Source organism: Halichoerus grypus, chromosome 12 (genome assembly GCF_964656455.1).
Source record: "Halichoerus grypus chromosome 12, mHalGry1.hap1.1, whole genome shotgun sequence".
Classification (NCBI taxonomy): domain Eukaryota; kingdom Metazoa; phylum Chordata; class Mammalia; order Carnivora; family Phocidae; genus Halichoerus; species Halichoerus grypus.
The window spans coordinates 4,874,647-4,891,370 of record NC_135723.1 but is presented as its reverse complement, the minus strand read 5'-3'; the positions used below and the strand labels follow the sequence as shown (position 1 = coordinate 4,891,370).

At 46.1% G+C, this 16,724-nt stretch overlaps 1 protein-coding gene across 4 annotated transcripts in view; it reads left to right on the top strand.

Annotated features, from left to right (window-relative positions):
• The window catches only part of COBL (cordon-bleu WH2 repeat protein), a 286,445-nt gene extending 277,743 nt beyond the window's left edge, over positions 1-8,702 (top strand). For all 4 annotated transcript variants that reach the window (XM_078059943.1, XM_078059941.1, XM_078059942.1 and 1 more), the window contains one exon: positions 7,367-8,702. In XM_078059943.1, coding sequence (XP_077916069.1) covers positions 7,367-7,384 — 18 coding nt within the window. In that variant the 3' untranslated portion in view covers positions 7,385-8,702. The remainder of the gene's footprint in view (positions 1-7,366) is intronic.
• Positions 8,703-16,724: the final 8,022 nt, after the last annotated feature.

Genomic DNA, 16,724 nt, shown 5'->3' with positions numbered 1-16,724 from the left:
TCTTTATTTTCCATCATTTGGTCTTCTATCTCACTGATTCTTTCTTCTGCCTCATTTATCCTAGCAGTTAGAGGCCCCATTTTTTATTGCACCTCATTAATAGCCTTTTTGATTTCGACTTGGTTAGATTTTAGTTCTTTGATTTCTCCAGAAAGGGTTTCTCTAATAACTTCCATGCTTTTTTCAAGCCCAGCTAGTATCTTTAAAGTGATGATTCTGAACTCTAGATCCGACATCGTACTAATGTCCGTATTGAGTAGGTCCCTGGCAGTCAGTACTACCTGTTGTTCTTTTCGTTGAGGTGATTTTTTCCGTCTTGTCATTTTGTCCAGAGGAGAATAGGTGAATGAGAGAACAAAATGCTAACAGGGTAACAGCATCCCCAGAAAATACACTCTAAATAAATTAGAAAAGACCTGAAGCCGGGGGAAAAGAAAGGGAAAGAAAGAAAAAAGAAAAAGAAAAAGATAAAAACAAACAAAAACAGAACAAAACAAAAAAAGACAGAATATGATCAAATATGATCAGGCTGGTGCATAGATCAGTGCCACACACTAGATTTTGGGTGTATTTTGGTCTGTTAGAAGAAAGTGCCTCCCAAAATTTTAAAGAAAGAAAAACTTATATATGTACAAAAATAAGGGTTGATATGATGAAGGGATGGAATATGACTGTAAAGATGAAAATTACAAAAATTTTATAAAAGGAATTGATAAGAGGTTGTTTGAAAAAAGAAAGAAGAGGATTTAAAAAAAAAAAAAGAACCAAAAAAAGGGAGAGAATGTGATCAGGCAGGAGAGTAGAACAAAGCCATACACTAGAGATTTAGGGTATATTTTGATCTGTTAGAAGAACCTGTATCTCAAAATTTTAAAGAGAGAACAACTTATATATATATGCCAAAAATAAGGGTAACTACTATGAAGGGATAGAGTATGACTCTAAAAATGAAAAATAAAAATGTTTTTTAAAAAAGGGATTGATAAGATGTTGGTTGAAAAAGGGAAAAAGAAAAATTCAAAAAAAAAAAAAGACAGTTAAAAAAAATTAACTTTGAAAGACTACAGAATCATGGTAAAAAAGCCATGGATTCTATGTGCATTATTCCCCTAGTGCTGGAGTTCTGCCGTTCTCATTGATCGGTAAACTTGGTCTTGGCTGGCTGTTCTCGCTGATCTTCTGGGGGAGGGGCCTGTTGCCGTGGTTCCCAAATGTCTTTGCCGGAGGCGGAATTGCCCCGCCCTTGCCCGTCCGGGCTAAGTAATCTGCTCGGGTTTGCTCTCCGGAGCTTTTGTTCCCTGCAAGCTTTCCGTACAGCTTTGGAGGCGGAGAGTGAAAATGGCGGCCTCCCAGTCTCCGCCCCGGAGGAGCCGAGAACTCGGGGCCCCGCTCCTCAGTGCGCCCCCAGAGAAAAGCCGTCAGTCACTCCCGTCTCCCCGGTCTCCGGCCGCACTCCGTGCTCACCCGGCCTGTGACCGCGCGTTTCTATCTCTGGCACCCGACCCCCTGTGGAGTCTCCAAACCCAGCAGATCCCCGCGGTGCGCTCCCGCGCCTCTCCTCCCGGGGGAAGAAGGTGAGTCTCCCCGGATCTGCCGCTTGTTGGGTCCCTGCTGGAGGAGCAGTGGCCCGACTGTGCCGCGGATCACAGTTTATGGTAACCCCGAGCTAAGAGCCCACCCCTCGGCTCCGTCTCTGCAGCCGGCTTCCCTGCTCCGATACCTGGGAGCTCTGCCACACTCAGGCACCCCCAGTCTTCCTGTGACCCTGAGGGTCCTGAGACCACACTGTCCCACGAGGGTTCCACCCCCCACTTAGCCACCGGAGCAACATCCCTCAGCGGAGCAGCTTCTAAAAGTTCCGATTTTGTGCTCCGCGGCTCTATCACTTGCCAGAAGCGGCCGACGGAGGCCCCAACCCCGCCGTCTCTCCTCCCGAATATCGCCTCAGATTCACTTCTCTGCACGTCCTACCTTCCAGAAAGTGGTCGATTTTCTGTTCAGAGAGTTGCTGCTATCCTTTTCTTCGATCTCCTGTTGAGTTTGTAGGTGTTCAGAATGGTTTGATCCCTATCCAGCTGAATTCCTGGGACCAGACGAAATCCAGGTCTCCTACTCCGCCATCTTGCTCCGTCCCCTGAGTTTGGTTTTGGACAAGTATTGGGGAAGAATAAAACTGAAATAGTTACTTTAAATTCCCGGTTCTCAGGAGATGTGTGTTTATATATGCATATGTGCACATATTTGGGAGTGATTTATGGCAGCTTGCATTTTCTAGCCCAAAGGAGGAGTATCACTGGCATGGCTGCATGTGGGCTGGTTAGAGAAGGGGAAGCTTGGGACAAGCCTGGAGAGGGGACAAAATAGAAGACACGGGGCTAGCCCAGAGCAGAGGATATGGACCAGTCTATACCTCTGGCAGAGCAATAGGAAAAGGAGTAAAACAAAGCTTTTCAAATATGTTCAACTCTCACCTGTTTGAATCTCTGGGAATGCCTGCTAATGGCCAAGATGAAGTTTCAGGGACTGGAATTACCATCCCACCTGAGATAACCAAAAACTCAGACAAAATGTAAGAAACAATGTTTTTTTTGAAGTCACTGGACAGCAGGCAACAAGGAACAGGACCCCTGAGAGATAGGAAGCTTCCCGGCCATCATACAAGCAGAGGAAATCAGCAGTGGCCAGCAGACTCCCTGAGTTGGGGAGCAGAGCTGAGAGTCTGGGGTCACCGAGGAGGCTAAGGTGTGCAGCACAGAGTCCTGAACAGCAGATTACAACATGGAGAGAGAATTCTGGAGGCCTGCAGAGGGTCCTCCTCTGGAATAGTCAGTGCAGTGCTGGTGGGCACATGCATGTGAGGCCGGGACAGAGCCACGTGGTAGCGTAAGAAGGAGCAACACCTGGAGCTCACACAGCCAGAGTGGGAGACTCTGTGTGGCTCTCACACTGCACAGTACATCTTCACATCAATGCCCGAAACCATCAAAGTGTTTCCATATAACTGCCTCCCAGAATAAAGCTCAAGAATATTTGTAGGAATGCAAAAATATCCAGCACCCAATGAGGCAAAATTGACAGTATCCAGCATCCAATCAAACATTACCATTGCCACAAAGAGGCAGAAGGATATGAAACACTGTATGCTGAAAATGAATTGATGAAAACCTCCCTAAAATAGACACAGATGTTAAAGTTGGCAGATGAGGATATGGAAACAGTTAATATAATTATATTTAAAGAATCCAAATATTACAGTGTATGTTCTGTGACCACAACAGGATTAAATTAGAAATCAATAGCAAAATGATCTCTGGAAAATCCCAAATACTTGAAAACTAAATAATACAACTCTTAATCACCCATGGGTCAAAGAAAAAAAACTCAAAAGGGGAATTGCAAAGTATTTTGAACCAAATGTAAATTTAAACACAGTATAAAGTGTGTTTGCTGCTATAAAATCAGTACTTGGGGGAGAACCGTATAGCACCACATCTCCATAAAGAAGAAAGACTACATGGGGCTCCTGGGTGGCTCAGTCGTTGAGCATCTGCCTTCGGCTCAGGTCATGATCCCAGGGTCCTGGGATCGAGCCCCGCATCGGGCTCCCTGCTCCGCGGGAAGCTTGCTTCTCCCTCTCCCACTCCCCCTGCTTGTGTTCCCTCTCTCGCTATACCTCTCTCTGTCAAATAAATAAATAAAATCTTAAAAAAAAAAAAAAAAGAAGAAGAAAGACCACAGATGAATGACCTCACTTCCACTTTAAGAAACTAGAAAAAGAAGAGTAAAAATTAAACCTGGAGTGAGCAGAAGAAAATAAATCATAAAGGTCAGAGCAGAAATCAGTGAAATAAAAAAAAAGAATAAAGCAAAATCAATTAAACCAATGCTTACTCTTTCATAAGACCAATAAAGGTGATCAACCTCTAGCCAGACTTATCAGGAAAAAGAAAGAAGACAACTTATCAGGATCCAGAAAGAGGGACGTAACATCACTACAGATTCTACAGGTAGTAAAAGGATAATAAGGCAACATTATGAACAACTTTATGCAATAGGTGAAATCTTTGAAAGACCCAAACTATCAAAGCTCACTCAAAAGGAAATAGATAACCCAAGTAGCCCTGTCTCTATTAAAGAAATTGAATTACAAGTGAGAAATCTTCCCCCACCCGTACACACCCAAAAAAACAAAGCACTGCCACCCATCCCCGGTGACTTCACTGGTGAGTTCTATCAAACATACAACATTCACCAAGCAGCACATCCAAATTTTCTAGAAATTTTGTTCAGAATTTCCTGAGGAGGAGCGATGACTCCCCAACTCATTCTACAAAGATAATATTACCTTGATACCAAAACCAGACAAAGATACCAGAAGGAAAGAAAATTATAGAGCAATAGTCCTCACGAATATAGATGCAAAAAAAAAAAAAAAAACACCTAAATTGAAATTTAGCAAATCAAATCCAACTATATGTAAAAAGAGTAACATCATGTTCAAGTGGGGTTTAGCTCAACAATGCAAGGTTGGTTTGATATTTGAGAAAAAAGTCCTCATATTAACAAACTAAAAAAGAGAAAAACCCTGATAATCTCAATAGATACATTAAAAGAATTTGGCAATTCAATATCCATTTCTGATAAAAACTTCTGTAAAGTAGGAAAAGAAAAAACTGATAAAAGGCATCAATGGAAAACCCACAGCCAACATCTTAGATAATGATGGAAGGGCAAATACTTTCCCCTAGAATCAGAAACAGAGCAAGACCGTCTGCATTCTATTCAGCATTGTACTGGAGGTGCTAACCATTGTAAGTAGGCAAGGGAGGGAGGGAAGGAAGGAAGGTAGGAAGGAAGGAAGAAGGGAAGGAATGCATTCCTATTGCGAAGAAAAGAATAAAGCTCTTTTTACAAACCATGTGATGGTCTATGTTAGAAAACCCAATAGGAACTATAGATAGATTCTAAGTATTTTAAGTAAGTCTGACAATGTTATAGGATACAGCAGCATTACAAATACAGCTGTATTTCTAAGTATCAGTAGTGAACAATCAGAAATTGGATTTTTTAAAATAATAATTTTCAAGAACATCACAAATATTAATACTTAGGGATGAATTTGACCAAAGATGTACACACCACAAAGCATTGCTGAGAGAATTTCAAGAAACCTAAATAAATAGGTGGATAGTTCCTATTTTGAAAACTCAGTATGGCTATGCTCCCCAGATTGAACTGTAAATTCAGTGTAACCCCAGTCAATGTCCCAGTAGGCTTTTTGTAGAAATTGACAGGCTGTGTCTAAAATTGCGATAGTAATGCAAAGACCTAGAAAAAGATTCAAGTCGGTGGACTACTGCTTCTTCATTTCAATACTTATAATAATGCCAAAGTAATTCAGACAGTCTGGTAACTGACATCAAATAGGTCAGTGGAAGAGAATAGAGAGCCCACAAATAGACCCATGTATTTAGAGAACTGATTTTTGACAAAGGTATAGAGGCAATTCAGTGGAGAAAGGACAGTTTGTTTTTGTTTTGTTTTGTTTTTTTCAAAAATGGCATTGCAACCATTGGATATTCCTATGCATGATAATTAACTTTGATCCATACATCGCACAAGGTAATGTAACTCAAAATTAATTATATATCTAAATCTGAAACTGAAAACTATAACATTTCTAGATGAAAACATAGGAGAAAATCTTTGTGACCCTGGCTTAGGCAAAAATGTCTTAGATTTGAAACCAAAAGCACAATCCATAAAAAGGGCAAACTGATAAATTGGATTTCATCAAAGTTAAAACCTTCTGCCCTTCACAAGAGCATACCATTAAGAGAATGAAAACACAAGCCTCATGCTATGACTACATATTGGCAAGGCATTTATTTGATAAAGGACATATATTTAGAATTCATAAAGAAACTGTAAGAAAGCAAACAAGTCAATAAATGGGCAAGATATTTGAATAAACACTTAAAGAAGATACACAGATGCAAATAAGCATATGAAAAGAAGCTCCACATATTGATCATTATTGAAACACAAGTTGAAACCACAACATTCCCGCTACATACCTACTAATATGGCTACAATTTTAGTAGAAAATGACAGTACAGAATATCAACCAGATGTAGAGCAACTGGAACTCTCAAGACCTATTCGTGGGAATGTAAAATGGTGCAACTACTTTGAAATGTAGTTTGGCACTTTCTTCAAGAGTTACAGCTGCAACCACCATGTGGTCCAGCCACCCTGCTCCTAGGTATTCACCCAAGAGAAATGAAACATACGGAAATACAAAGACTTGTATTCGCATGCAATATACATAGCAGTTTTATTTGTAGTTCCCTCAAACTGGAAACTGTTTAACCTTAGCCTTTATTTTTTTTTTAAAGATTTATTTATTTGAGAGAGAGCATGCCCTCGAGTGGGGGGAGGGGGAGAGGGAGAGGGAGAATCTTAAGCAGACTCCACGCTGAGCACCGAACCTGACACGGGGCTCAATCTCACAACCCTGAGATCATAACGTGAGCCAAAATCAAGCGTCAGACGCTCAACCGACTGAGCCACCCAGGTGCCCCTAATCTTAGCCTTTAAAGCCGTTGAAATATCTCCTTCGAAACTGTACAAATCAGGTTTTCTGCAGTTGGACAGGAGGATGCAGGGCGAAGCTAAGAGTGAAAGTTTGAGCTTGTGCATTCACTCATTCGTGCCATAAATACTGAGTACTCAGTAAGTTCTGTGCCCAGAGGAGGGAGTGAGAGTCCCACGGTTCATCCTCAAGGAGCCTCTCTGCAAAAGTGAGGGAGCAGGGAGTCTGGGACACGGGAGCAGACTGGGGTAGCTGACAGAACGAGGGGTGATTGCATCAGCCCTGACAAGGACTGGGGTCAGGAGAGCCTCTCTCTGGAGATAGTATGAACACCTGTTCCCGAAGGACTCAAAGCTTTCCAGCTGGAAAGGCGCATCCCCAACAGAGAAACCCCACATGCAAAACCTGTCCAGAGGAGGGAAAGACCCCAGCAGATCCCAGAAGCTAGGAGGGGCTCAGGGAGGCCTGGGGCCTGGGGGCAGCTGACGGCTCTCACAGATGTACCATAGCCCTCCAGTGGGTTCATACTTTCTTTCCTGAAAAAGAACTGGCAGGAGCAAGTCACTGGAAGTGTTTAAGCATGTTTGTGTTCCAGAAATGTTCTCCTTGGGGCAGTAAGTAGAATAGGTATCGATGTAGAAACCCGTGCTGGAAGAGTAATGGCAAGGATGTTCTTGCACTGAGCTCCTTAGCACCCGGATCTGTGCGCCCTGGGCCAACCCCATTGGCTCACCCAGGTCCCCCGAGTAACTGTGGTTCTCTCTACTGCAGGTGCCCTTGCTCGTGTAAATCATTGAGAAGATCAGATTGTGGCAGAAACCCACCTGTGAGCCATCCACAGTCACCACTGGAGGACGCCGCGTGGCAGGGGGCGTCGGGATTTGGTGAACTTTCTTGTCTACAGGCCAAACTCACACAATTGATTTTCAGTCCTGCAGAATGTTTCCAAGGGAGGGCGAGATGCTGCTCAGCCATGCATCTGGTGTGCCAAGGACGCGTGTTTGCCTCTGAATATTTAAAGTTGCCAATAAACTATTCTTGTTGGCAGGTTAATGGGGATATGAATGCTGGAGTCCAGCACTACACTGAATTATGGTGACCTTAGACTGATTCTGGACCTTTGAGATTTTACCACATAGAGATGGTTAAGACCATTTAGCTGTTCGAAATCTTTTGAATTCTAAGGAAATATGTATAAACCAATCAAAACAATCTGAATGTAATACACTCTGTGATGTTTTGGTGGTAAGAAAGGAGCAGAAGATGACTGTTGCATAATGAAACCTTTGGATTTTTATCCCACAAAAATGTGGGGTTACAACCTCACAGAGGGTCACAGACCATGATCTGACCAACTAAGCTTTTAAAAAATCAACGGTTATCACCCAGAATATGATCACACCTGATGTCTGGACAGGCGTTTCTGATTCTCCGAGGGTGACGGTGACAGAGATCAGAAAGTCATTGGTGTGGACGGTCAGTGCCCCACTTTGCAGGCATCCCCAGTGGGCTGGGAAGTAGAATGAGCGCTTCGCACTCCCTCCCGGGAGGGCTGTGTATGGAGCCCGGTGACTGCCCTGAGAACCTTCCGAAATCCTGCACGGGGCCAAGAGCAGGGACACTGGGTGGATGTCTTGTGTGTCGCCATGATCAGATCAAAACTGTGCTGGTATTTCATGGTTTGGGTTCAGTCTGGGCGTGTTTACCCTATGGATCAGTGGCACCCCTGTATCATATGGAAGGCTTTTCTTAGCACCCGGTATTCTGCCACTGGTATTTATAATGTTTAGGCACAGTGCTAGTTTTTCACTTCTGTCTGTAAAGCCTTTTGTTACATTGAAAAGAGATCTTTAAGAGATGAATAGAAATCAAGAGGAGTTCATGAAATAAAATTTCTATCTTAATGGAACAACAAATATAGTGAGATCATTTTAACATTTCACAACTGTTTCAGATCGAGGCGTCACATAGAATGGAAACTTTACTCTGCATTGTCTGATGCTAGATGCTCACCTTCCCAGAGTGGCAAGAGCATCAGCCTATCTCTCTTAAACCACATGTCTCTATGTGTCTTTTAGTGCCACAAATAAAAGAAAATGAAACTGTAGCCATTGTGTGAATTTCATGACTTTATGCCACAGTCTGTTTGGATGCCCTTATTCCAGAGTAGAAAGGAGAGATTCGGTCATTCGATGAATGAATATTCATGACTGCCTGCTACACTCCTCTGGGCAGCAGAAAGCAAAACAGACAAGAATGCCTGTCCTCGTGGAGTTTACTTTACAGGGGAGGAGACAGACCATGAGCAACATAGGTAAGCAAAATATTGAGTATATTTAGAAGCTGATAGTGTGTAGGAGAAAATCAAGAAAAGGGATGTAGAGTGAAATAGGGTGATGAAGAGAGTCCTCAGTGATACAGTGATGTTTGAGTAAAACCCTGAAGGAAATGAGAGAGCAGACCATGGGTGGATGCATAACTGGCTAGGGAAAGAGGAAGTGCAAAGGCCCTGTGGCAGAATTTGCCCAGCGTGTTGGAGGAACCAGGGGGACAGTGTGAAACGTGGGTGGTCATGCAAAAATATGGAGTTTTCCAGCCTCTGACCCCCTGGTCTTTGCACACAACTCAGTGCTGCATTTCCCAGAGCCACGTTGCTCCCCAGCCAGAGCAAGAGAGGAGCAGAGGCATGGGGCCCAGAAGCGGGCCTCGAGGATGAGAAAGGTTGTCCAGTCGAGGGCACCCCATCGCTGGTTCCTTTTTCTCCTGAGGGAAGGGATCAGTTTTATACTAAATTGACTCTTTGTTGAAATTGTGTTATGTCCTGCAGCCCCAGCTGCGCTCAAGCCTTGGGTTTTGAGCTGTGGAACAGGGACCAAGACAGCCTTCTGGATCATGCTATAGTCTTTCCACAGTGTTTTCACAACTGTTCTTGGTTGTTCTCACTAAACCTGAGTGCTGGCGAGATGCCATTTTCCAGATGAGGAAACAGGTCCAAGAAGATGGAGCAGCTAATGGAGCAACTCGATTACATGCCTCTCATTCTAGGCTCCCCTATTCCTCCAGCACTAAATCTAAACTCCTCAGCCTAGAAGGCTCCCCGTGGCCTATGTCCCCTCCCTACACCTGTTTCCCGCATCACTATGGAACCAGCATCAGGTTGCAGGATGAGAGCGCATGGCACATGCTTATTCCTCCTGTGATCCCCCTGCAAGAAATGCACCCCCCACCTGCCACCTGTCAGCAGGCAACCCAACCCTGCCCTCAAGACCCTGCTCCTGACATGTGTCTGCTATGGTCAAGCCCTCCTCCCTGATACCCTGCAAGCTTTTCTGCCAGTTACCTCTGCCCTTCCCCCACGGTGCTCCTCACCTCTGCCTCACCCCTGCCTTTGTGACCACAGCAAGTAGAGTGGGCAGCAGGTCTGAAAAGGCTTCCTGGCTCCAGAGCACATTGCCTGCATGCCCCAGGAGAACACCTGATTTATAGCTGTTAGCCCAGCATCAACACAGGTAGCGTCCCCCTTGCATCCTAATGTCTCCATTTAGATGATAGATTCCATGGTCTCCTCTTGTCTGGTCCCGACGAGGTGTTGAGTAAATGCTCAAGGACAAAACGAGTGTCACCAGAAGCTGGATTAGAGCCCCAACTTTGCTCTATTCCATCAGAGTTTTTCACTTTTCCTCTCTGCCTCTGTATCACACACTGTACCCCAAAGGGAGCCCATATAGATCCTTCCAGGCTTCCCACAGGTGGGTGTCCACCCACCCACGTCTTCCAGCATGGCTCTCCGTGGGCCTCCAGCCACAAAGACACATCAGAGCTGCCCCACCTACAGATTCGGTTTTTCCTGCAACCCTCGGGTGTTTAAGCCTGTGGTACCTACTTCATGGTATCTCTTACCGGCTTCCAAGCATTCCAGCTTCTTAAAAGTTTAGCTTCTTGGGGCAATGGGGTGGCTAAGTCAGTTGAGTGTCGGACTCTTGATTTTGGCTCCGGTCATGATCTGAGGGTCGTGAGATTGAGCCCCGTGTTGGGCTCCACACTGGGTGCAGGTTTCTTACCTTTTGTCTTGGCTCAGGCTGCTATAACAGAATACCGTAGACTGGGCATTAAACAACACTGACTTCTCAAAGTTCTAGAGGCTGCAAGTCCAAGATCAAGGTGCTGACAGATCACATGATGAGGGGCGGCTTCTCAATGTGTCCTCACACGTCGGAGAGAGAGATCACCTCTCTTACAAGGTCACTAATCCTATTATGGGGGCTCCACACCCATGACCTGACTACCCAACTGCCCAACACCCGAACTACCCGCCAAAGGCCCCCCCTCCCAACACCATGACATTGGGGATTAGGGCTTCAGCATTTGAATTTGAGGGAACACAAAGCTTCAGTCCTTAGCACCTTTTAACCTCTTTCTCATCCTGAGCAGAGTTAGATAAACAGGAGGCTTCATGGACCAGGGGCTCTGGGAAGGGCAGACAGTAGGGCGTGATACCCAACTCTCCTGGGGTGGGTCTCACATCAGCTCCACCCTTAGCAGAGGCCATGACCAGGAGCCCAACCTTGTTTTAAGCACTTGTTTTAACAGTGGGATAAGGTTCCTCGGGGCCCACGTGGCATCCTCATCCCCACAGGCCAGCTGCCGGGGACTATCTCCTTCCTCCTCTGATGCTCTTGCCCTGTGATTCTTCTCTTCCCTTCTGCAAAGCAGGAACAGCCAAGCTCAACAGACCAAGGCACCTGGGGCTTCCCAAAAGCTAGCAGGATTCAACGAAGCAGAGTTCACAGACATCCCCGACTCCCTCTCCAGCACCAGACTGTCCCGTAAAATCTGCTTTCCCCATTTGACAGCAGAGGGGCAGCCTCAGGGACATCCAGCAACTTGCCCAGACTCATGTGGCTAGTGTGGGCACAGCTGGGTTCACCCTCACTGTGGTGAACCCTCAGATCTGGTCCTCTCTTTCTCGGCCCCCAGCAGACGATACAGTCAAGAAGGAAGTGTCCCTGGTTAAGGAACTGAGGCATGGAGTGTATTCTATGATGTCATGGAGAGGAAATGTCCATTCCTTCTCAATCCCTGGATCCAACTCTGGATCCACCTGTCTACTCGTGATCTTATGGGTCCGAGGTCAGCCTATGTGTCGAGGTGGGTCCAGGTCTGGGAAGCGGGGGCTCTGCTACAATTCTAGAACCAAGGATCTTGCTCCAGGACCACGATTGCAGCCCCCATCCTGTGACCTCGTGTCACATCAGCATGTGCCGGACAGCTCAGACCTGTGGGTGATCCCATTGATCCCAATTCTTTGGGCAGCCTTGTGAGCAGTAAGGGTCTCAGAGCTAAGCAATAGGACTTAGAGAACCAGAAAGAACAATGCGATTCCCTGGTGAGCAATTGCATGACCTGATTGAGCATTCCCGGGCACCAACTACTAGCTCATGAAGACACACACAGAAAGCCTCATGGGCAGGCAGGCTGGGAACCCGACTCAGGAAGGGCTATGCGATGTGGGGGTTCCCACGTGGGGACTCTAGCCCTGTGGGCCCTGAAGATGTGGCTCTGAGTCATCTGCCCCCCGAGATCTCCGAGAGAAAAACTGTGGATGAAGATGAGAACAGAGGGGCGGGAGAAAAATCCACCCACTACAGCCGGCTTGCTCCCCAGAGAGATCCAGCTATAAGACGGTGTAACTGAGATGCTCAGACCTGCTCGGGCAGACTTTATTATGCTCCTCTCATAGAAGAAGGTGAAGCTCAGGAAAATGTGACTTTCTGAAATGACATGGCTGGAGAGGGCCAGTGCCCCTGCTGCTCTCAGGGTGCCCAGAGGCCAGCAGGTAGCAGGCCCAGGTGTGGGACCCCAAGGGGACACGGCAGCGGGCTGCAGCGGGTCCTGTGCCACACCCACCGCATTGGGAACCTCTCCCCTGACTTAGTTTCCCTAGATCATGGGCTCTGGGGCGAATGTGGTGCACATTCCTGAGCAGGGAGGGTTTAGTTTTCTTCCCCATTTCTTCCAGATTTTCTTCACTGATTTGATCATTTAAAACATAGGCATGGACCGTCCCTGTGTGTGACTCCAAGCCTGCCTGGGGAGGAGCATGACTCTTGGTTGAACGGTGTCCAAGAACTCTGGTTTCCCCCCTCCCTGGCTCCCCTGCTCTTATGTTCCCCATCGCTGACTCCACTTGAGCTTGGCCCCCAGAAGCTTCCTGATGGCGGCTGCATCTGTCTGCCCACAGCCCACCCTCCGTGGCCCCTGCTTGAGGACGGTGACTGTCCTGTCATGATCTGTCCCATCAGAATGGCTGCTTCAACTTGGGGGAACCGCTGAATGGTGTGACCGGTGGGGACTCCCCAGCCGCCTGTGGATGCCCCCTTGCCGCCCTCCCAGAAGCTGTCCGGGTCGAACATCAGACACATGGCCTGGCCTCTTAGATGCCACTAAGCTTGCAGATTCGGGCCCACACGAATCCTGGCACGGGGCACATCGCAGGGCGGTTTGCAGGTGACTCTGGAGTGGGAAAGACCCAGGTGTGAATCCTGGCCACGCAGTCTCCCCCCGGCCCCCAGAGCCACATGACAGGGACGGACCATTTAGCATCTGAGTTTTCTCATCTACAGCATCGGCCACAGCGCAGTAGGGACGTCACGAGGTGGTAAGAAGTAAAGACAGCAAACGTGCATGCTTGCTACAGATCCCGGCACGCAGGAAGCCCTCAGGAAAGCTAGATAACAGGGTAGTGATGGTGATCGTTGTTAATAACGTGGGCTCCGCGGCAGCTTGCCATGGATGGCTGCCTGGCACGTCACCCCTTCTCTGCGAACCTCTGCCTTCTTATCGGTAAAGCGAAGCACGTGGAGCTTTTCTGGAATTGTGGCTTTCGGGCAGAAATTCCGTGACACTTATGTCAGCCAGAGTCCCTGGAGACAAAGGGCCCACTCGGGTGGGTGCTCTGAGGGTTCATGCAGGGCCGGTTTGGGGAGGGTCTTTATCACTCCTCAGTCTGGGAGGGCAGGCGAAGAAGCAGTTACCACAAGCTGGCGAGGGTTCTAGATGTGGCAGGGGAATGAGAGATATGGCTTTGGAGAGGGAAAGCAGCTACTGCCAAGCCATGGCCTGTTGGCAGAGACCCTAAATCCTCCGGACTCTGCTTTCTGCCCTCCTGCTTCTTCCAGTGCTTTCCTTCCTCCAAACCCAACCAGAACTCATGGAGTGAGGAGACCAAAAGCAATCTGTAATGGTCAGCCCCCCAGGGTATGGGCATGAATGGGGCTGTGCTCCTCCTTCTCTTTAAATCCAACCAAGGTGGGGAAAGATTGAGAGACGTTCTGGAAGAGCAAATGGAATATCCATCCCGGTGCCTAATGAGGAAAAGGCAAAGAAAACAAAATGTCAATACATCATCATAACAGGGGTGTTTTAAGTGCAGAAGATGGCTTTCGATGAACAACAGTGAATAACTGAATTCAGTTTGGATTTGCAATTCTTCCAAGTGAAACAGTGTTGAATCTTCATCTGTACCAATTCCTGTTTCCTCCTACGTTATTATGACAGAGGAAATGTGCCTCTGCCTCTCTGATTTACCAAAAGTTAAAGTAATCATCCGTTCATTTCCCTTCCTAAATAATGCATGTGGCCAAGAAGTCCAAAGCTGCTCCCAGTTTACCTTGCAATTAATAAGCTTGTCTGACTGTGGAGATAAAAAGCTAAGAGTCTCTCATATTTTAATCATTATGTTTCAGCAAGCTACTTTATTCCTGTCCCTTAAGGGCCTGAAATGAGCCAACGCCAAGGGGAAAAAATGTTTAAGATATTAGACAATATTGATGAATTACAGATTTATTACAAAGGGTCGTGATTCCCTAGTAATGTGGAATTTCCAGGGGCCCAAACAGGACCAGCTGGGAGATGCCAGCAGTGTAAATTAGGCACCAACAATTTCCAATTAGGAATTGCATGGCCATGAGACAAATAACTCTGGGAACTCTTACAGGATTTTGAGTCTTGAGCAAAATCAGACACGAACGGGCATGAACAGGGCTGTACCTTTCCTTCTCCTTAAATCCAACAACCACTGAAGGCCCTTATGTGAGAGGCACCAGGTTGCATGATAAAGAACCAAAATGTCAGAGCCCAGCCCCTCCTCACAAGGCACTCGGCTTTGCAGGGGAGGGGAAGAACCCAGTAAGAGCTTGCTATAGCCGTGGAGAATGTAGGTCCCAAACTCCACCTAGAGGTGCCAGAAAGCCTCCTGGAGGAGGTGACATCGGAGTTGATGACCAAAGAATGAGGAGTTAGCTAGTTGTTCGAGACAGAGCATGCAGTAAAGCCTGAGCAAAACAGAGGAAGGGAGAAATTTCAGATCATTGGGCTTCACAGGAAGACACGTGAATGCCGTGGAGTTTCCTTAGCCACGAGCAGAGACCGCGTCTTGCAGGATGTCTAAGCAGGGAGTGACACGATTAACTTACAAACCTCTCTGACTGCAGAATGGCGGGTGGATGGCAGAGGAGGAGGCACTGAGGAAGTAAAACCAGCAGGAGGGGAGCCCAGGTCAGCGCACCAGGGAGGAGGGGGGCAGGAATTGGCAGTTTGCCAGAACTCGGAGAGGGTTTTCCTGGCTACCTGCAAGACCGAGTTCATACAGGTCCTGGAAAGTGTCAGGAGCTGAAAACAGGCACAGGCTCACGGAGACAACCCACACATGACCAACAAAGGACTCAGGGGTTAATAGCCATAGACCCAGTGAATAAGTGTGCCAAACTGAGGACCCACAAAGCTTCCCATCATTCATACGTATGAGATGGACACAATTAACGCAATCATAGGTTACGTTCTGTTTTCTATTATTGCAGGGGTTTTTTGTATTGTAACTATGATAGGAGTTTTTCCTGCATTCCCAGTATTCCAGAGATAACTAAGAATAGGCACTAGGTAGGTCAACTACCCACATTACCGTCTGCCAGGCCACGCATCACATGTGGCAAAAACCCAGAAGGAATTCTTTCCTTCTTTCCCATAGGCCATCCATGGTGAAAATGCTCCATTTTGTCTCATAAAAACCAAGACTAACTTCATTCTGCCTATTTTTCTCCTCCTCCACTGCCAATGCTCTAAATATCCATATGCAATTGGGCATATTTTTGGGTTTCCTCTTCTGTTTTACTGTCTGTCTATCCATGCACAAAGACACATTGTTATAGCCCCAGTCTTACTAATTAGTATTGTGTTTGAATGTATGCAAGGGCTATCCCTCCCTCCAAAATTGCTCATTTTCAGGATTTCCTGGAAAGTCTAGATCATTTATTCTTCCAAATCAATTTTATTTTTTTAAGATTTATTTATTTATTTTAGAGAGAGAAGGAAAGTGCAAGCAAGGGAAGGGGTAGAGGGAGAGAGAGAATCTCAAGAGACCCCACCCTGAGTGTGGAGCCTGATGGCAGGGCTTGAGCTCAAGACCCTGAGATCATGACCTAAGCTGAAATCAAGAGTCGGATGTTTAACCAGCTGAAACACCCAGGTGCTCCCTACAATTTTAAAACCAACTTGCTTAGCTTCAGGAAAAAAAAAAAAAGGTATTTTATTGAGATATCAATAAATTATAAATTAAATTTGAGAAAATAGACACATATACACATGTATATCCATTTGTCAAGTCTATTTTTCATTCTATAGTTTTCTTCATATGGGCTTTGCACATTTTTGCTAGATTTTTCCTAGCTATTTTATTAAACGTTTGCTGTTGTAATTATATGTATTTGTTATGTCATCACATCCGCTAAGAGATTTGTTTATATATATGAAAATTATTGGTGCTACCTTATAAATCATTTCATTATTTTTAGTAGTATTTTCCATCAATTCTTTTGGTTTGGCAGCTATCCAATGATGTCACTTGAAAATAGAAATCCGGCCCCCTTGCTTGGAATTGCATTGCTTGCTGCCTCCAATATGGTGATAAGTAGTAGCGGAGATAGGAGGTATCCGTGCCCTCCCCCGCCCCCATTTTTGGTGGAAATGACTCCTCAGTTTCCCCATGAAGAGACAACCTATCTTACACTGAGAAGAAGTTTCCCATCCTGAATGTATTTGGGTGAGTTCCCCTCACATCTTCTCTAGTTTCTGC